Source organism: Nerophis lumbriciformis, linkage group LG17 (assembly GCF_033978685.3).
Source record: "Nerophis lumbriciformis linkage group LG17, RoL_Nlum_v2.1, whole genome shotgun sequence".
NCBI lineage: Eukaryota > Metazoa > Chordata > Actinopteri > Syngnathiformes > Syngnathidae > Nerophis > Nerophis lumbriciformis.
This window is the reverse complement of record NC_084564.2, coordinates 898325-920970: the sequence shown is the minus strand read 5'-3', so window position 1 is coordinate 920970 and position 22646 is coordinate 898325. Positions and strand designations below refer to the sequence as shown.

The 22646-nt window shown below is 35.7% G+C and overlaps 1 protein-coding gene across 2 annotated transcripts in view; it reads left to right on the top strand.

Annotated features, from left to right (window-relative positions):
* Nucleotides 1–22646, top strand: part of yap1 (Yes1 associated transcriptional regulator) — a 103740-nt gene that overhangs the window by 48531 nt on the left and 32563 nt on the right. Inside the window, exon 4 of one of the 2 annotated variants that reach the window (XM_061972174.1) lies at nucleotides 5186–5299. The exons of the other annotated variant lie outside the window; for it this stretch is intronic. Coding sequence (XP_061828158.1) covers nucleotides 5186–5299 — 114 coding nt within the window. The remainder of the gene's footprint in view (nucleotides 1–5185; nucleotides 5300–22646) is intronic. 2 annotated transcript variants of the gene reach the window in all.

Genomic DNA, 22646 nt, shown 5'->3' with positions numbered 1-22646 from the left:
TGGCTGTGGCAAAAGTAATAAATTAGCTTACCGTATTTTTCGGAGTATAAGTCGCACCAGCCAAAAATGCATAATAAAGAAGGAAAAAAAACATATATAAGTCGCACTGGAGTATGAGTCGCATTTTTTGGGGAAATGTATTTGATAAAAGCCAACAGCAAGAATAGACATTTGAAAGGCAATTTAAAATAAATGAAGAATAGTGAACAACAGGCTGAATAAGTGTACGTTATATGAGGCATAAATAAGCAACTGGTATGTTAACGTAACATATTATGGTAAGAGTCATTCAAATAACTATAACATATAGAACATGCTATACGTTTACCAAACAATCTGTCACTTCTAATCGCTAAATCCCATGAAATCTTATACATCTAGTCCAGGGGTCGGCAACCTGCGGCTCCGGAGCCACATGCGGCTCTTTGATCACTCTGATGCGGCTCAGCAGCTTACTTGCTGAACCCCCCAATTTTCCCGTGAGAGTTCCGGATTTCAGTGCCTCTCGCAGAAAACTCCCGGGGTTAATATTCACCGATTTTCACCCTTACAGCTATAATAAGGGCGTGCCATGATGGTACAACATTTGGCGCCCCCTACAGTCTGTATTTACAGAGTGCCAGTCCAACACATGTTAAATAATATACATATTTTGCTTGCACACGTACGTGACAGCAATGCATACTTGGTCAACAGCCACACAGGTTACACTGACGGTGACCATATAAAACAACTTTAACACTCTTACTAATAATGCGCCACACTTTGAACCAAAACCAAACAAGAATGACAAACACATTTCGGGAGAACATCTGCACCTTAACACAACATAAACACAACAGAACAAACACCCAGAATCCCATGCAGCCCTGACTCTTCCGGGCTATATTATACACCCCTGCTACCACCAAATCCCGCCCCCAACCCCCCCATGTGCGTCGGTTGAGGTGGGCGGGGTTTGATAGCGGGGGGGGGGGGGGGGGGGGGGGGGGGTGTATATAATGTATCCCGGAAGAGTTAGGGCTGCATGGGATTCTGGGTATTTGTCCTGTTGTGTTTATGTTGTGTTACGGTGCAGATGTTCTCCCGAAATGTGTTTGTCATTCTTGTTTGGTGTGGGTTCACAGTGTGGCGCATTATTAGTAAGAGTGTTAACATTTTTATTTTTTTTTATACCGCCACCGTCAGTGTGAGATGTGTGGTTTGACGAAGTATGCCTTGCTGTCACCTACGTGAGCCAAGCGGGAGCCCCATACAATGTGTGGCTGAACAGGCACGCTGATTGTAGTGGGTGCTATATGCAGTACCAAAACGGCACGCATGACGCTGACAAGCGCCATTAAATAAAAACCCACGTGCCGCACCAGTTTTCAAATTCCACATATTGGTGTGGGCAGCGTGTCTGAGACCCCTGGTTATTATACATAGCACAAAGCAAAAAAAACAAACTTTGTATGCAGTTTAATTCATTTAAAATTTCAACATTTTTTTGCGGCTCCCATTGTTTTCTATGATTTGTGAAACTGGTCAAACTGGCTGAAACACTAAGCATTATGTACCGTATTTTTTTCGGAGTATAAGTCGCTCCTGAGTATAAGTCGCACCCCCGGCCAAACTATGAAAAAAAACTGCCACTTATAGTCCGAAAAATACGGTAGCAGTATTGCTAAGTGCTAAACAAGAACGTAATAAAACAACCACTTACTGTACAATGTCTGCTCTCACTGGGATACAGACTGATGGGATGTTTATATCTTCCCCTTTACATCAACAATTCATCATCATCCTCAAAAAGGGTTAAAAAGGAGAAGTCTCCCTGCAGACACTGTCTAGGATTATTGTGTTTGTCTCCTTCCCGATGATCAGCTTGTAGATTCTTCTCTAAATCCTGCTAAGATCCAGATGAGAGGCATGATCTGTAATCTAGAATAATACAATCCACCGCTGAAAAAATAGTTAGCGCTTATAATAGCAACATTGCTAATATTTGGTGAATATTCAGGTCAGGATATGTACATGAAGTATTGTTGGCGGGTTTTGGATTGTTATTTAGAGGGTTTTGTGAGCGAAATAGAGAGCCCCCATTGACTTCATTGTTAGCTGACTTTTTACGTATTCGATTTATTTAGAGTGCATAAATGTGTTCATGGCTTATATAGAGATTGTGAATGATAGATGTTTGCATATTTCCAGTGTGACTGATCTAATAATATGGTCAGGAATATTCAAAATGGCCGACTGAATTTGTGGCATTTTTGTGACGGTATTTTCACATACTTTGTGGATTGTAAATAAATATGGTTTAATGGACACAATGAAACACAACCAAGCATAAACACTCAACTTGTTTTTACACTCGACTGCTACTTCAAAACATGCACACGCTCACTTCCTGCTCAGTGCAAAGTCAGCTTCAAAATAAAAGCCTTTACCTACAGTGGTAGATTCGACTACATCAACTAACAAAACGCACAAAATTCCTTCCATTTCATCAAAGCCATTTACAAAAGGTAAAAATGCCAGGCTATAGGTTACTAGGAGCTAGCAGCTACACAGCAGCTAAGCACACAATAGCACACAAGCTAGCGTAGGTAATAATCCTTGAACAATAAAAGCTGACATTTGTCAATATAAACAAGTATTAAATAATTATAGTTACATATTACTTACACATAGTAAGTCTCCAAGGCAGTATTAGATCGTATCCAGTAACAAACGTGTCCGCATCTTTCCACTTACTGCTTAACTTCATGAATTTATTCCATTTCATCAAAGCCATTTACAAAAGGTAAACATGCTAGGCTATAGGTTACTAGGAGCTAGCAGCTACACAACAGCTAAGCACACAAGTTAGCGTAGGTAATAATCATTGAACAATAAAAGGTGACGTTAGTCAATATCAACAGGTATCAAATAATTATAGTTACATATTGCTTACACAAGGCAGTATTAGAACGTATCCAGTAACAAACGTGTCCGCATCTTTCCACTCACGGCTTAATTTCATGAATTTCTTCTATTTGACTAAAGCCATTTACAAAAGGTAAACATGCCAGGCTATAGGCTACTAGGAGCTAGCAGCTACACAACAGCTAAGCACACAATAGCACACAAGTTAGCGTAAGTAATAATCATTGAACAATAAAAGGTGACATTAGTCAATATCAACAGGTATCAAATAATTATAGTTACATATCACTTACACAAGGCAGTATTAGTGCGTATCCAGTAACAAACGTGTCCGCATCTTTCCACTCACTGCTTAACTTCATGAATTTCTTCTATTTGACTAAAGCCATTTACAAAAGGTAAACATGCCAGGCTATATAGGCTACTAGGAGCTAGCAGCTACACAACAGCTAAGCACACAATAGCACACAAGCTAGCGTAGGTAATAATCCTTGAACAATAAAAGGTGACAATAGTCAATATAAATAAGTGTTAAATAATTGTAGTTACATATTACTTACACATACTAAGTCTCCAAGGCAGTATTAGAACATATCCAGTAACAAACGTGTCCGCATCTTTCCAATTACTGCTTAATTTCATGAATTTCTTCTATTTGACTAAAGCCATTTACAAAAGGTAAACATGCCAGGCTATATAGGCTACTAGGAGCTAGCAGCTACACAACAGCTTAGCACAACATAGCACACAAGCTAGCGCAGGTAATAATCATTGAACAATAAAAGGTGACATTAGTCAATATCAACAGGTATCAAATAATTATAGTTACATATTACTTACACAAGGCAGTATTAGTGCGTATCCAGTAACAAACGTGTCCGCATCTTTCCACTTACTGCTTAACTTCATGAATTTCTTCCATTTGACTAAAGCCATTTACAAAAGGTAAACATGCCAGGCTATATAGGCTACTAGGAGCTAGCAGCTACACAACAGCTAAGCACACAAGTTAGCGTAGGTAATAATCATTGAACAATAAAAGGTGACGTTAGTCAATATCAACAGGTATCAAATAATTATAGTTACATATCGCTTACACAAGGCAGTATTAGAGCGTATCCAGTAACAAACGTGTCCGCATCTTTCCACTTACTGCTTAACTTCATGAATTTCTTCTATTTGACTAAAGCCATTTACAAAAGGTAAACATGCCAGGCTATATAGGCTACTAGGAGCTAGCAGCTACACAACAGCTAAGCACACAATAGCACACAAGTTAGCGTAAGTAATAATCATTGAACAATAAAAGGTGACGTTAGTCAATATCAACAGGTATCAATTAATTATAGTTACATATTACTTACACAAGGCAGTATTAGTGCGTATCCAGTAACAAACGTGTCCGCATCTTTCCACTCACTGCTTAACTTCATGAATTTCTTCAATTTGACTAAAGCCATTTACGAAAGGTAAACATGCCAGGCTATATAGGCTACTAGGAGCTAGCAGCTACACAACAGTTTAGCACAATATAGCACACAAGCTAGCGCAGGTAATAATCATTGAACAATAAAAGGTGACAATAGTCAATATCAACAGGTATCAAATAATTATAGTTACATATTACTTACACAAGGCAGTATTAGAACGTATCCAGTAACAAACGTGTCCGCAACTTTCCACTCACTGCTTAACTTCATGAATTTCTTCTATTTGACTAAAGCCATTTACAAAAGGTAAACATGCGAGGCTATATAGGCTACTAGGAGCTAGCAGCTACACAACAGCTAAGCACACAATAGCACACAAGCTAGCGTAGGTAATAATCATTGAACAATAAAAGGTGACAATAGTCAATATCAACAGGTATCAAATAATTATACTTACATATTACTTACACATACAAAGTCTCTGAGGCAGTATTAGAAAGTATCCAGTAACAAACGTGTCCGCGTCTTTCCACTTACTGCTTAATATAATAATAATAATAAGTAAGTTAGTGTATTTTAATAACTTTGACTCATTTCTAACATCACTTACGATTAAATAATATACCTATGTATGATTCCTGCTGATATCGTATCAGACCAGTATCGTATCGGCCATGGCCATTACCCAAGAAACAAGTGGAAGCGGACAGCAATAATCATCACCCAATCTTATGTGGACGTGAGTCCACATAAGCTGGACTCCCGAGTAGTCGTAGATGCCAAGTGTAGATCAGCGCCTATCATAGCAAGCATGAGAGCGTCACAGCCTGTCCTGTCCTCCTCAGGTCCTCTCCCCGAAAGCTGGGAACAAGCCATTACGTCCGAGGGTGAGGTCTACTACATCAACCACAAGAACAAATCCACTTCCTGGCTGGACCCACGACTCGACCCGCGTTTCGGTGCGTTGCCGCTCAGTCTCACTGTCAACAAAAACAAGGCCGTCGCCGTAGAAACGGCCCGGCAGAGCACGCTTACTTCTGCTATATAAAGATGTGTATTTACAACATTAATAATATATACATACATACTATGCAAAAAAAAAAGGTAAGCTTTTAGTTAAATTTTTTGTTCGTAATTGGTTTTTAATCTTCATTATTTAATCAAGTTATTACAGTATGTCTCTATATACATATTTATTTTATTTTTGTAATTAATTTTGGCCAAAGGGGGCGCGTTTCAATTTCTTACACACACTTGTTATTTCATATGTTGACCAGAAGGGGAGCACTTTTAAAAGCGACACACAGTCAATGTCACGAGGGAGGTGCTGGACATTGAGTCCGAGTGGACCATGTTCCGCACCTCTATTGTCGAGGCGGCTGATTGGAGCTGTGGCCACAAGGTAGTTGGTGCCTGTTGTGGCGGTAATCCTAGAACCCGTTGGTGGACACCGGCGGTGAGGGATGCCGTCAGGCTGAAGAAAGAGTCCTATCGGGTTCTTTTGGCTCATGGGACTCCTGAGGCAGCGGACAGGTACCGACAGGCCAAGCGGTGTGCGGCTTCAACGGTCGCGGAGGCAAAAACTCGGACATGGGAAGAGTTCGGGGAGGCCATGGAAAACGACTTCCGGACGGCTTCGAAGCGATTCTGGACCACCATCCGCCGCCTCAGGAAGGGGAAGCAGTGCACTATCAACACCGTGTATGGTGAGGATGGTGTTCTGCTGACCTCGACTGCGGAAGTTGTGGATCGGTGGAGGGAATACTTCGAAGACCTCCTCAATCCCACCAACACGTCTTCCTATGAGGAAGCAGTGCCTGGGGAGTCTGTGGTGGGCTCTCCTATTTCTGGGGCTGAGGTTGCTGAGGTAGTTAAAAAGCTCCTCGGTGGCAAGGATGAGAACCGCCCGGAGTTCCTTAAGGCTCTGGATGCTGTGGGGCTGTCTTGGTTGACAAGACTCTGCAGCATCGCGTGGACATCGGGGGCAGTACCTTTGGATTGGCAGACCGGGGTGGTGGTTCCTCTCTTTAAGAAGGGGAACCGGAGGGTGTGTTCTAACTATCGTGGGATCACACTCCTCAGCCTTCCCGGTAAGGTTTATTCAGGTGTACTGGAGAGGAGGCTACGCCGGATAGTCGAACCTCGGATTCAGGAGGAACAGTGTGGTTTTGGTCCTGGTCGTGGAACTGTGGACCAGCTCTATACTCTGGGCAGGGTCCTTGAGGGTGCATGGGAGTTTGCCCAACCAGTCTACAAGTGCTTTGTGGACTTGGAGAAGGCATTCGACCGTGTCCCTCGGGAAGTCCTGTGGGGAGTGCTCAGAGAGTATGGGGTATCGGACTGTCTGATTGTGGCGGTCCGCTCCCTGTATGATCAGTGTCAGAGCTTGGTTCGCATTGCCGGCAGTAAGTCGGACACGTTTCCGGTGAGGGTTGGACTCCGCCAAGGCTGCCCTTTGTCACCCATTCTGTTCAGAACTTTTATGGACAGAATTTCTAGGCGCAGTCAAGGCGTTGAGGGGATCTGGTTTGGTGTCTGCAGGATTAGGTCTCTGCTTTTTAAACATGATGTGGTCCTGATGGCTTCATCTAGCCAGGATCTTCAGCTCTCACTGAGTGTGAAGCAACTGGGATGAGAATCAGCACCTCCAAGTCCGAGTCCATGGTTCTCGCCCGGAAAAGGGTGGAGTGCCATCTCCGGGTTGGGGAGGAGATCTTGCCCCAAGTGGAGGAGTTCAAGTACCTGGGAGTCTTGTTCACGAGTGAGGGAAGAGTGGATGGTGAGATCGACAGGCGGATCGGTGCGGCGTCTTCAGTAATGCGGACGCTGTATCGATCCGTTGTGGTGAAGAAGGAGCTGAGCTGGAAGGCAAAGCTCTCAATTTACCGGTCGATCTACGTTCCCATCCTCACCTATGGTCATGAGCTTTGGGTTATGACCGAAAGGACAAGATCACGGGTACAAGGGGCCCAAATGAGTTTCCTCCGCCGGGTGGCGGGTCTCTCCCTTAGAGATAGGGTGAGAAGCTCTGTCATCCGGGGGGAGCTCAAAGTAAAGCCGCTGCTCCTCCACATGGAGAGGAGCCAGATGAGGTGGTTCGGGCATCTGGTCAGGATGCCACCCGAGCGCCTCCCTAGGGAGGTGTTTAGGGCACGTCCGACCGATAGGAGGCCACGAGGAAGACCCAGGACACGTTGGGAAGACTATGTCTCCCGGCTGGCCTGGGAACGCCTCGGGATCCCCCGGGAGGAGCTGGACGAAGTGGCTGGGGAGAGGGAAGTCTGGGCTTCCCTGCTTAGGCTGCTGCACCCGCGACCCGACCTCGGATAAGCGGAGGAAGATGGATGGATGGATGGACACAGTCAATGTGAAAAATCCCTCTTTTTTGGGACCACCCTCATGTAGATAGATGTCACCAGCAGGGCTGCTAATGAGATGCAATACTTTTCCATATTGGGACCATCATTTATGTCCTCACTTGTTCACACCTCCTCCACTTTTCCTTCTTCGTGTCTCAAGAAAGGTTGAAAAACAAGAACACACACGCACACACGCACGCGCACACACACGCACACACACACACACACACACACACACACACACACACACGGAAGTGTGTTTAACCAAGTGAAGTGTAGACATTGAGTCATTCTCTCTGAATGAAACTACAAGCAGGAGATAAGATCCTCTGCCTGGTCATTGGTGCATACAAATAAATAAATATGAGGTTTGTGCCGAGGTGAAGACGACAAACTGGATTGTCAGTACGCGCGCACACACACAAACACACACACACACGCACTCACACACACGTGATGAGTGACAAGCATTAACATCAGACGACTATTAGCGAGATATATATATATATATATATATATATATAGATAGATAGATAGATATACATACACACACATATATACATATACTGTATACACATACGCACATATATACATACACACACATATACACATTTCTACATATATAAATGTATACACATATATATGCATATACATACATACGTATATACATACATATACACATACACACCTATATAGTATACATACACACACATATACACACTTATATATACATACACATATATGCGCATATATACATGTAAATATACATACATACAAACACATCCACACACATATACACTTTTATACATATATAAATGTATATACCAGGGGTCGGCAACCCAAAATGTTGAAGGAGCCATATTGGACCAAAAATACAAAAACAAATCTGTCTGGAGCCGCAAAAAAATTAAAAGCCATATTACATACAGATAGTGTGTCATGAGATATAAATTGAATTAAAAGGACTTAAAGGAAACTAAATGAGCTCAAATATAGCTACAAATGAGGCATAATGATGCACTATGTACATATAGCTAGCCTAAATAGCATGTTAGCATCGATTAGCTTGCAGTCATGCAGTGACCAAATATGTCAGATTAGCACTCCACACAAGTCAATAACATCAACAAAACTCACCTTTCATGCACAACGTTAAAAGTTTGGTGGACAAAATGAGACATAAAAAGAAGTGGCATAAAACACGTCCTAGAAAGTCGGAGAAAGTTATACATGTAAACAAACTACGGTGAGTTCAAGGACCGCCAAAATTAGTAGGACAAAACGGCGCTCGCCAAATACTGGAATCAGTGAAGCATGTTTAATATAAACAGTGTGCTTTGTAACAATTAGGGAGGCTTGTGTCATGTTTGTCCTCCTACAGAAACCATATTAACACAAAAAATAGATTTTTTCCCCCTCAACTTTTTCCATTTTTCATACATTTTTGAAAAAGCTCCAGAGAGCCACGAGGGCGGCGCTAAAGAGCCGCATGCGGCTCTAGAGCCGCGGGTTGCCGACCCCTGGTATATACATATATATGCGTATATATACATACATATATACACATATACATACATACATTCACATATATACATACATATATACACACATACACACATACATTCACATACATACATACACATACATACAAACACATACACACATACACTTTTATACATATATAAATGTATATACATATATATGCGTATATATACATACATACTGTATATACACATATACATACATACATTCACATATATACATACATATATACACATATACACACATACATTCACATATATACATACACATACACACCTATATAGTATATGTACATATACATACATACATACATATGTATACATACATACACACACATGTATACATATATAAGCATATTAGGGCTGCAACTAACGATTAATTTGATAATCGATTAACCTGTCGATTATTACTTCGATTAATCGATTAATAATCGGATAAAAGAGACAAACTACATTTCTATCCTTTCCAGTATTTTATTGAAGAAAAAAAAACAGCATACTGGCACCATACTTATTTTGATTATTGCTGTTTGTACATGTTGCAGTTTATAAATAATGGTTTATTAAAAAAATAAAAAAATAAAAATTACAAAAAACAAAAAAAAAAGCCTCTGCGCATGCGCATAGCATAGATCCAACGAATCAATGACTAAATTAATCGCCAACTATTTTTATAACCGATTTTAATCGATTAGTTGCTGCAGCCCTAATGCATATATATACATATATATATATATATATATATATATATATATATATATATATATATATATATATATATATATATATATATATATATATATATATATATATATATGTATGTGTGGGAAAAAAATCACAAGACTATTTCATCTCTACAGGCCTGTTTCATGAGGGGGGGTACCCTCAATCATCAGGAGATTGAAATAGTCTTGTGATTTTTTTCCCCACACATACATATATATATATATATATATATATATTGCGCTCTACTACGGTATCGAGCACTATTTTTTAGATAACCTTATTAAGAGATATATATATATATATATATATATATATATATATATATATATATATATGTATGTGTGGGAAAAAAAAAAAAAAAAAATCTCCTGATGATTGAGGGTACCCCCCCTCATGAAACAGGCCTGTAGAGATGAAATAGTCTTGTGATTTTTTTCCCACACATACATATATTGCGCTCTACTACGGTATCGAGCACTATTTTTTGGATAACCTTATTAAGACATATATATATATATATATATATATACAGTACACATATATATTTATAAATTCATATACATGACTATATTAGAGGTGCATTACATATTATACATTGATATATTATACATACATACATATATATATACATATATATATATTAGGGCTGCAACTAACGCTTAATTTGATAATCGATTAATCTGTCAATTATTACTTCGATTAATTGATTAATAATCGGATAAAAGAGACAAACTACATTTCCATCCTTTCCAGTATTTTATTGGGGGGAAAAAACAGCATACTGGCACCATACTTATTTTGATTATTGTTTCTCAGCTGTTTGTAAATGTTGCATTTATAAATAAAGGTTTATTTAAAAAAAAAAAATTTAAAATTTAAAATGCCTCTGCGCATGCGCATAGCATAGATCCAACGAATCGATGACTAAATTAATAGCCAACTATTTTTATAATCGATTTTAATCGATTAGTTGTTGCAGCCCTAATATATATATATATATATATATATATATATATATATATATATATATATATATATATATATATATATGCCTGTAATAATGTATCTTTGTGACCTGCTCAGTAGCCTAGTGGTTAAAGTGTCCGCCCTGAGATGGGTAGGTTGTGAGTTCAAACCCTGAGTTCCGAGTCATACCAAAGACTATAAAAATGGGAGCCATTACCTCCCTGTTTGGCACTCAGCATCAAGGCTTGGAATTGGGGGTTAAATCACCAAAAATGATTCCCGGGCGCGGCCACTGCTGCTGCTCACTGCTCCCCTCACCTCCCAGGGGGTGATCAAGGGTGATGAGTCAAATGCAGAGAATAATTTTGCCACACCTAGTGTGTGTGTGTGTGACTATCATTGCTACTTTAACTTTACAGTAAATGTATGTTTACTATGTCTGTGCTGCGTAGTTAGTAGTTGTGTACTTGTTTACTTGGTCTTGGTTGTTGTTTCTGTTGTTAAGTAGTTGTGTACTTCTTTACTTGTTTTTGGTTGATGTTTCTGTTTAGTAGTTGTGTACTTGTTTACTTGGTCTTGGTTGTTTCTGTTGTTTAGTAGTTGTGTACTTGTTTACTTGGTCTTGGTTGTTTCTGTTGTTTAGTAGTTGTGTACTTGGTTTTGGTTGTTGTTTCTGTTGTTTAGTTATTGTGTACTTTTTTACTTGGTCTTGGTTGTTGTTTTTGTTGTTTAGTAGTTGTGTACTTGTTTATTTGCTTTTGGTTGTTGTTTTTACTGTGAGTCACCTATGAATGTGTATGAAATATATATAACTATTTGACTTTTATGTATTGATTTAATATCATTCATTTGTTTGACAGCCTGGAATTGATCATATTTGTCAGGACTGCCTAGTTTGTAGTACTTGGTACTACATTTGCTCTCCCATCCGGTTCCTTGGCATCCCATCACATCCGGTTGTGTGTGTGTGTGTGTGTGTGTGTGTGTGTGTGTGTGTGTGTGTGTGTGTGTGTGTGTGTGTGTGTGTGTGTGTGTGTGTGTGTGTGTGTGTGCGTGCGTGTGTGTGTGTGTGTGTGTTGCGGCCGCAGACAGACTTTGAGTGTGTGCCATCTTTTTATTGCTAATCTCTTGCAGACTTTTTCCTCTCCAACAAGTCCAGCCTGAGAGGGGGCGGGGCCAGGGGGCGGGGCCAGGGGGCGGGGTTTAGGGAAGAAAGTAAAAGTGAGAGGATAAGCATGTGGTGTTTCAGTCCTTTGTCAGCGCCTACGTGTCACATGATGTGCCGCTTCTCCCTGATGTCATCCTCCAACTCTCGCTGGATTCTTTCTGTGGGGACTAACTTAGTCTTGGCAAGGACACATTGATCAACTAGATCCATCTTTACTCTAATATTGATCAACTAGATCCATCTTTACTCTAATATTGATCAACTAGATCCATCTTTACTCTAATATTGATCAACTACATCCATCTTTACTCTAATATTGATCAACTAGATCCATCTTCACTCTAATATTGATCAACTACATCCATCTTTACTCACACATTGATCAACTAGATCCATCTTTACTCAAACATTGATCAACTAGATCCATCTTCACTCAAACATTGATCAACTACATCCATCTTTACTCACACATTGATCAACTAGATCCATCTTTACTCAAATATCAATCAACTAGATCCATCTTTACTCACACATTGATCAACTACATCCATCTTTACTCAAACATTGATCAACTACATCCATCTTTACTCACACATTGATCAACTAGATCCATCTTTACTCAAATATCAATCAACTAGATCCATCTTTACTCACACATTGATCAACTAGATCCATTTTTACTCTAATATTGATCAACTACATCCATCTTTACTCACACATTGATCAACTAGATCCATCTTTACTCACACATTGATCAACTAGATCAATCTTTACTCAAATATCAATCAACTAGATCCATCTTTACTCTAATATTGATCAACTAGATCCATCTTTACTCAAATATCAATCAACTAGATCCATCTTTACTCTAATATTGATCATCTAGATCCATCTTTACTCACACATTGATCAACTACATCCATCTTTACTCACACATTGATCAACTAGATCCACTTTTACTCACACATTGATCAACTAGATCCATCTTTACTCACACAATGATCAACTAGATCAATCTACTCAAATATCAATCAACTAGATCCATCTTCACTCAAACATTGATCAACTAGATCCATCTTTACTCAAACATTGATCAACTAGATCCATCTTCACTCAAACATTGATCAACTAGATCCATTTTTACTCTAATATTGATCAACTACATCCATCTTTACTCACACATTGATCAACTAGATCCATCTTTACTCACACATTGATCAACTAGATCCATCTTCACTCAAACATTGATCAACTACATCCATCTTTACTCTAATATTGATCAACTAGATCCATCTTTACTCACACATTGATCAACTAGATCCATCTTTACTCAAATATCAATCAACTAGATCCATCCTTACTCTAATATTGATCATCTAGATCCATCTTTACTCACACATTGATCAACTAGATCCATCTTTACTCACACATTGATAAACTAGATCCATCTTTACTCAAACATTGATCAACTAGATCCATCTTTACTCAAACATTGATCATCTAGATCCATCTTTACTCACACATTGATCAACTACATCCATCTTTACTCACACATTGATCAACTACATCCATCTTTACTCAAACATTGATCAACTAGATCCATCTTTACTCTAATATTGATCAACTAGATCCATCTTTACTCACACATTGATCAACTAGATCCATCTTTACTCAAATATCAATCAACTAGATCCATCCTTACTCTAATATTGATCATCTAGATCCATCTTTACTCACACATTGATCAACTAGATCCATCTTTACTCACACATTGATCAACTAGATCCATCTTTACTCAAACATTGATCAACTAGATCCATCTTTACTCAAACATTGATCATCTAGATCCATCTTTACTCACACATTGATCAACTACATCCATCTTTACTCACACATTGATCAACTACATTCATCTTTACTCAAACATTGATCAGCTACATCCATCTTTACTCTAATATTGATCAACTAGATCCATCTTTACTCAAACATTGATCAACTAGATCCATCTTATTCCACCACCATGTGACAAAACACTTCAGATAAATGTAATTAAATTTAAAGTGGAGTGGTCATTTCTTTCTGTTGACACCTAGTGGCCACAATACTTCATGACGCAGTAAGTTGAAAGATGCGGACACGTTTCTTACTGGATCATTTCTAATACGCTTCTGCCTTGGAGACTTTGTATGTGTAAGTCATGTGCAACTATAATTATTTGATACTTGTTTACATTGAGAAATGTCACGTCTTTTTGTTCATTGATTAGTACCTATGTCTCGCTTGTGTACTATTTTTTTTTACGATTCAAACTGATATACTCATATATATATATATATATATATATATATATATATATATATATATATATATATATATATATATATATATATATACACACACATACTATACTTTTATGCTGATATTGGACTGGTATTTACCCTATTTTCCGTCCTATAGAGCGCACTGTTATATAAGCCACACCCACAACATTTTAGGGGTTAAAAATATATATTTTCCACATGTAAGGCGCACCGGACTATAAGCCGCAGATATATAAGTTGTGAAATGACTTATTTACACAGACATATTCTGTCTGTAACAGGGCAGTAAAATGGATGATCAAACAAAACAGAAGTCATAGTCATTGACCCACTAGCTGCGCAAGCTAGCTCTCCAATCAGCTAAACAGACTCAATAACTCCACGCTGACGTTTTGGTGAATTTACTGAGGAATTTGTGAAAGTGAAACTATACAAAAATAATGTAAGTTAATAATACTAACACAGGCACTTGTAAACCTGTTTGCATATTAGCTAATGCTAACAATGCTAGCTTCATTACATTACTATAGCAGGTACAAATATGCATGAAAACACTCCTACAGACATCACACATGGGACGGTTTAGTCAGTAAGAATAGTTTTAGTTATATTGTAAAACTTACAAACCTTGCTTGGAGTGATGAATGAAGAAACCTTATGGGTAGAAACGCTAAGACGAACCGACACTTCTACTTCCGGTTCAAAACTTTAAACAGAAGAGCAGTGCAGAACCTGCAGTGAGCAAACTTGTCCACACGATGGCGCCATAGCACAAACAATAACACACCAATTCAGTGTGTCTGTGGGTTTATTTTTTCCGTCCGTCAGCGAAGAAAAAAAACATAAATTTATAAGCCACATGGTTCAAAGCGTAGGGAAAAAGTAGCGGCTTATAGTCTTACGGCAATATCAATATGGGATGGGGACACCCCTATTAAATTAAATTAAATTAAGTTCAAACTTCAAAATAAACTGTACAATATAATACATCCAAGTAAAAACACGTTTTTGCCTTTCAAAATAAAGCTCACTTTTCATGACCAAGTGACAGAAGTATTAATTATTATTATTTTACTTTAACATTTTAGAAAATGACATATTGTTGTGCCTAAAACAGTGTCTCATCAGGAGACCATCTTATTAACATTTGAAGTTTTGAACTACTTCAAATGTAATACTGTGTGTGTGTGTGTGTGTGTGTGTGTGTGTGTGTGTGTGTGTGTGTGTGTGTGTGTGTGTGTGTGTGTAGCATGATGGTCTGATAAGCGAGCGTGAAGAAGACAAAAGGCAGACGGCATTAACTTAGTTTCTTATCTCCTCCCTCAGACCAGCACCTCCAGCCGCCCTCATGTATGCTACACACACACACACACACACACACACACACACACACACACACACACACACACACACACACACACACACACACACACACACACACACACACACACACACACACACACACACACACACACACACACACACACACACACACACACACACACACACACACTCCGCCTCCTTGTGTGCGCTATCAGGCTGGCCGTGAAATGAACCTGTCCTTGGTCTACTATCTCCTCCTCAGACCCAGCGTCCATGTTCCTCATTGTTGGCGCCCACTTGACTGTTTGGTCTAGCAGACTTGGAAGTTATTCCATGACACAAATAAAGTTAGCTTGCTAGCATGCTAGCGTTTGCATGCTAACAGTTAACAAGTGCCATGTACCAAGTTATATGACTCTAGGGTAAATGGTTGCAAATTTTGCTCAAAAAGTTTCATGCTAATGTTAGCATGCTAGCAAGCTAATGTTAGCATGCTATCAGTTAGCATGTGTCACACACCAAGCATGGCTGTCCAATTAGAGAAAACAACGTAAAGTTAGCAAAAAGTTAGCATGTTGAAGTTAGTATGCTAGCATGCTAACATTAGCATGCTAGCAGTTAACAAGTGTCACATACCAAGTTATATGACTCTAGGGTAAATGGTTGCAAAATTATCCCAAAAAGCTAGCACTTTACTGTTAGCATGTGTCACATACCAAGTTATATGACTGTAAGTTATATGGCGGTCTAGTTAGAGGATAAAACGTAAAGCTAGCAAAAAAGTGAGCATGTTAAAGTTAGTATGCTAGCATGCTAACATTAGCATGCTAACAGTTAACAAGTGCCATGTACCAAGTTATATGACTCTAGGGTAAATGGTTGCAAATTTTGCTCAAAACGTTTCATGCTAATGCAAGCATGCTAGCAAGCTAGGGTTAGCATGCTATCAGTTAGCATGAGTCACACACCAAGCATGGCTGTCCAATTAGAGAAAACAACGTAAAGTTAGCAAAAAGTTAGCATGTTAAAGTTAGTATGCTAGCATGCTAACATTAGCATGCTAGCAGTTAACAAGTGTCACATACCAAGTTATATGACTCTAGGGTAAATGGTTGCAAAATTATCCCAAAAAGCTAGCACTTTACAGTGCTAACATTAGCATGCTAACAGTTAACAAGTGCCATGTACAAAGTTATATGACTCTAGGGTATATGGTTGCAAATTTTGCTCAAAAAGTTTCATGCTAATGTACGCATGCTAGCAAGCTAGCGTTAGCATGCTATCAGTTAGCATGTATCACACACCAAGCGTGGCTGTCCAATTAGAGAAAACAACGTAAAGTTAGCAAAGAGTTAGCATGTTAAAGTTAGTATGCTAGCATGCTAGCAGTTAACTAGTGTCACATACCAAGTTCTATGACTCTAGGGTAAATGGTTGCAACATTATCCCAAAAAGCTAGCATTTTACTGTTAGCATGCTAACAGTTAACATGTGTCACATACCAAGTTATATGACTGTAAGTTAAATGGCTGTCTAGTTAGAGGAAAAAACGTAAAGTTAGCAAAAAGTTAGCATGTTAAAGTTAGTATGCTAGCATGCTAACATTAGCATGCTAACAGTTAACAAGTGTCACATACAAAGTTATATGACTGTAGGGTAAATGGTTGCAAAATGATCCCAAAAAGCCAGCACTTTACTGTTAGCATGCTAACAGTTAACATGTGTCACATACCTAGTTATATGACTGTAAGTTAAATGGCGGTCCAGTTAGAGGAAAAAACGTAAAGTTAGCAAAAAAGTGAGCATGTTAAAGTTAGTATGCTAGCATGCTAACATTAGCATGCTAACAGTTAACAAGTGCCACGTACCAAGTTATATGACTCTAGGGTAAATGGTTGCAAATTTTGCTCAAAAAGTTTCATGCTAATGTAAGCATGCTAGCAAGCTAGCGTTAATAATAACACATAAAAACATAAGAACATAGATAAATAGATAAAAACACATAAAATAAATTTTTTTAAAAAGCGCATCAAAATACAAGCCACACCCATAAAATGTAGGACCCCCCCCCCCCCCCAAAAAAAAAACAAATTAGCTACACCGGACTTTGAGCTGTACGTTGTAAATACATATTAGCTCATATATAATAATATTAGCTAGCGTATATATAAAATACATTAGCAAATGCTAACGACGCTAGCTTGAGTACAAAAAGAATGTGAGTTGACAATACTAACACAGGCACTCATAAACCTGTTAGCATATTAGCTCATGCTAACGACGCTAGCTTGATTACATTACGAAAGCAGGTACAATCGTTTGTTATATTGTAAAACTTTAGTAAGAAGGCATAGTTTTAGTTATATTGTAAAACTTTAGTAAGAAGGAATAGTTTTAGTTATATTGTAAAACTTTAGTAAGAAGGAATAGTTTTAGTTATTGTGTAAAACTTTAGTAAGAAGGAATAGTTTTAGTTATATTGTAAAACTTTAGTAAGAAGGAATAGTTTTAGTTATATTGTAAAACTTTAGTAAGAAGGAATGGTTTTAGTTATTTTGTAAAACTTTAGTAAGAAGGCATAGTTTTAGTTATATTGTAAAACTTCAGTAAGAAGGAATAGTTTTAGTTATTATGTAAAACTTTAGTAAGAAGGAATAGTTTTAGTTATATTGTAAAACTTTAGTAAGAAGGAATAGTTTTAGTTATATTGTAAAACTTTAGTAAGCAAGAATAGTTTTAGTTATATTGTAAAACTTTAGTAAGAAGGAATAGTTTTAGTTATTATGTAAAACTTTAGTAAGAAGGAATAGTTTTAGTTATATTGTAAAACTTTAGTAAGAAGGAATACTTTTAATTATATTGTAAAACTTTAGTAAGAAGGAATAGTTTTAGTTATATTGTAAAACTTTAGTAAAAAGGAATAGTTTCAGTTATATTGTAAAACTTTAGGAAGAAGGAATAGTTTTAGTTATATTGTAAAACGTTAGTAAGAAGGAATAGTTTTAGTTATATTGTAAAACTTTAGTAAGAAGGAATACTTTTAATTATATTGTAAAACTTTAGTAAGAAGGAATAGTTTTAGTTATATTGTAAAACTTTAGTAAGAAGGAATACTTTTAATTATATTGTAAAACTTTAGTAAGAAGGAATAGTTTTAGTTATATTGTAAAACTTTAGTAAAAAGGAATAGTTTCAGTTATATTGTAAAACTTTAGGAAGAAGGAATAGTTTTAGTTATATTGTAAAACTTTAGTAAGAAGGAATAGTTTTAGTTATATTGTAAAACTTTAGTAAGAAGGAATACTTTTAATTATATTGTAAAACTTTAGTAAGAAGGAATAGTTTTAGTTATATTGTAAAACTTTAGTAAGAAGGAATAGTTTTAGTTATATTGTAAAACTTTAGTAAGAAGGAATAGTTTTAGTTATATTGTAAAACTTTAGTAAGAAGGAATAGTTTTAATTATATTGTAAAACTTTAGTAAGAAGGAATAGTTTTAGTTATATTGTAAAACTTTAGTCCGAAGGAATAGTTTTAGTTATATTGTAAAACTTTAGTAAGAAGGAATAGTTTTAATTATATAGTAAAACTTTAGTAAGAAGGAATAGTTTTAGATATATTGTAAAACTTTAGTAAAAAGGAATAGTTTCAGTTATATTGTAAAACTTTAGGAAGAAGGAATAGTTTTAGTTATATTGTAAAACTTTAGTAAGAAGGAATAGTTTTAGTTATATTGTAAAACTTTAGTAAAAAGGAATAGTTTCAGTTATATTGTAAAACTTTAGGAAGAAGGAATAGTTTTAGTTATATTGTAAAACTTTAGTAAGAAGGCATAGTTTTAGTTATATTGTAAAACTTTAGTAAAAAGGAATAGTTTCAGTTATATTGTAAAACTTTAGGAAGAAGGAATAGTTTTAGTTATATTGTAAAACTTTAGTAAGAAGGCATAGTTTTAGTTATATTGTAAAACTTTAGTAAGAAGGAATAGTTTTAGTTATTATGTAAAACTTTAGTAAGAAGGAATAGTTTTAGTTATATTGTAAAACTTTAGTAAGAAGGCATAGTTTTAGTTATATTGTAAAACTTTAGTAAGAAGGAACACTTTTAATTATATTGTAAAACTTTAGTAAGAATGAATAGTTTTAGTTATATTGTAAAACTTTAGTAAGAAGGAATAGTTTTAGTTATATTGTACAACTTTAGGAAGAAGGAATAGTTTTAGTTATATTATAAAACTTTAGTAAGAAGGCATAGTTTTAGTTATATTGTAAAACTTTAGTAAGAAGGCATAGTTTTAGTTATATTGTAAAACTTTAGTAAGAAGGAACACTTTTAATTATATTGTAAAACTTTAGTAAGAATGAATAGTTTTAGTTATATTGTAAAACTTTAGTAAGAAGGAATAGTTTTAGTTATATTGTACAACTTTAGGAAGAAGGAATAGTTTTAGTTATATTATAAAACTTTAGTAAGAAGGCATAGTTGTAGTTATATTGTAAAACTTTAGTAAGGAATAGTTTTAGTTATATTGTAAAACTTTAGTAAGAAGGAATAGTTTTAGTTATATTGTAAAACTTTAGGAAGAAGGAATAGTTTTAGTTATATTGTAAAACTTTAGTAAGGAATAGTTTTAGTTATATTGTACAACTTTAGTCAGAAGGAATATTTTTAGTTATGTTGTAAAACTTTAGTCAGAAGGAATAGTTTTAGTTATATTGTAAAACTTTAGTAAGAAGGAGTAGTTTGTTATATTGTAAAACTTTAGTAGGAAGGAATACTTTTAATTATATTGTAAAACTTTAGTAAGAAGGAATAGTTTTAGTTATATTGTAAAACTTTAGTAAGAAGGAACACTTTTAATTATATTGTAAAACTTTAGTAAGAATGAATAGTTTTAGTTATATTGTAAAACTTTAGTAAGAAGGAATAGTTTCAGTTATATTGTAAAACTTTAGTAAGAATGAATAGTTTTAGTTATATTGTAAAACTTTAGTAAGAAGGAATAGTTTTAGTTATATTGTAAAACTTTAGTAAGAAGGAATAGTTTTAGTTATATTGTAAAACTTTAGTCAGAAGGAATAGTTTTAGTTATATTGTAAAACTTTAGTAAGAAGTAATAGTTTTAGTTATATTGTAAAACTTACAAACGTCGCTTGGAGTGATGAATGAAGAATCCATACGAGTAGAACCGCTATGGACAGCTTAGTAGATGGAACGGCACTTTCCCTTCTGGTTCAAAGCTTTAAACAGCAGGAAACACTAGTAAGCATTGCGGCGCCATAGCACAAACAATAAGTGTGCGTGCATGTGTTTGATGAAATATATTTGCTTTATGGCCGTCAACGAATAAAAAATCCATAAATTAGTGGCACCGTTTTATTAGCCGCAGGGTACAAAGCGTAGGAAAAATGTTAGGCATTTACGATGTGTTGATTTTAGTGCTGCAGCTAACGATCCCTATTCCAATTCTTGGGGTGACGACTGGATTCAGAATGGATTGTTGACTTGGATGGATTGTGGCAAAGTATTACTTGGGGTAATAAATATATATATATAATATAATAAATAGGTGTAATAAATATATATATATAATATAATAAATAGGTGTAATAAATATATATATATAATATAATAAATAGGTGTAATAAATATATATATATAATATAATAAATAGGTGTAATAAATATATATATATAATATAATAAATAGGTGTAATAAATATATATATATAATATAATAAATAGGTGTAATAAATATATATATGTAATATAATAAATAGGTGTAATAAATATATATATATATATAATATAATAAATAGGTGTAATAAATATATATATATAATATAATAAATAGGTGTAATAAATATATATATATAATATAATAAATAGGTGTAATAAATATATATATAATATAATAAATAGGTGTAATAAATATATATATATAATATAATAAATAGGTGTAATAAATATATATATGTAATATAATAAATAGGTGTAATAAAAATATATATATATAATATAATAAATAGGTGTAATAAATATATATATATAATATAATAAATAGGTGTAATAAATATATATATATAATATAATAAATAGGTGTAATAAATATATATATATATAATATAATAAATAGGTGTATTAAATATATATATATATAATATAATAAATATGATGATAGAGGAGAAAAATCCTCCGAGATGGCCTAAAAACACTTTTTTTAAAATGTATATAATGTGTGAAATAAATAAATGTGTCATGTGAGGGCCTGCAGTGTGTTGCTTGTTATTGGCGAGGACCCCCCATTGAGTGTAACCACGTGGTTGGTAGGTGGCGAGTGACCCCCCCCCCCCCATTGAGTGTAACCACGTGGTTGGTAGGTGGCGAGTGAACCCCCCCCCATTGAGTGTAACCACGTGGTTGGTAGGTGGCGAGTGGGGGAGGGGAGCAGGAAAATGGGTCTTTGTTTTGGTCGGGAGCTCACATTTACTCTTATTTGCAAGTGTTGTGACCTGTTTGGCACGCACACAACTCATCTCTATTAGCAACCAACAACTCATCACAATCACAGATAATAATTGTTGTAAACAGAATATTAGCAAACACTATTTGCCAGTCAAGCTTCACAATCAGATTGGGTTCTTATTGTTATACTATATACAATTATATAACTTTATTTACACTATATACTATTATATAACTTTATTTACACTATATACAATTATATAAGTTTATTTACACTATATACTATTATATAAGTTTATTTAAACTATATACAATTATATACGTTTATTTACACTATATACAATTATATAAGTTTATTTACACTATATACAATTATATAAGTTTATTTAAACTATATACAATTATATAAGTTTATTTAAACTATATATGATTATATAA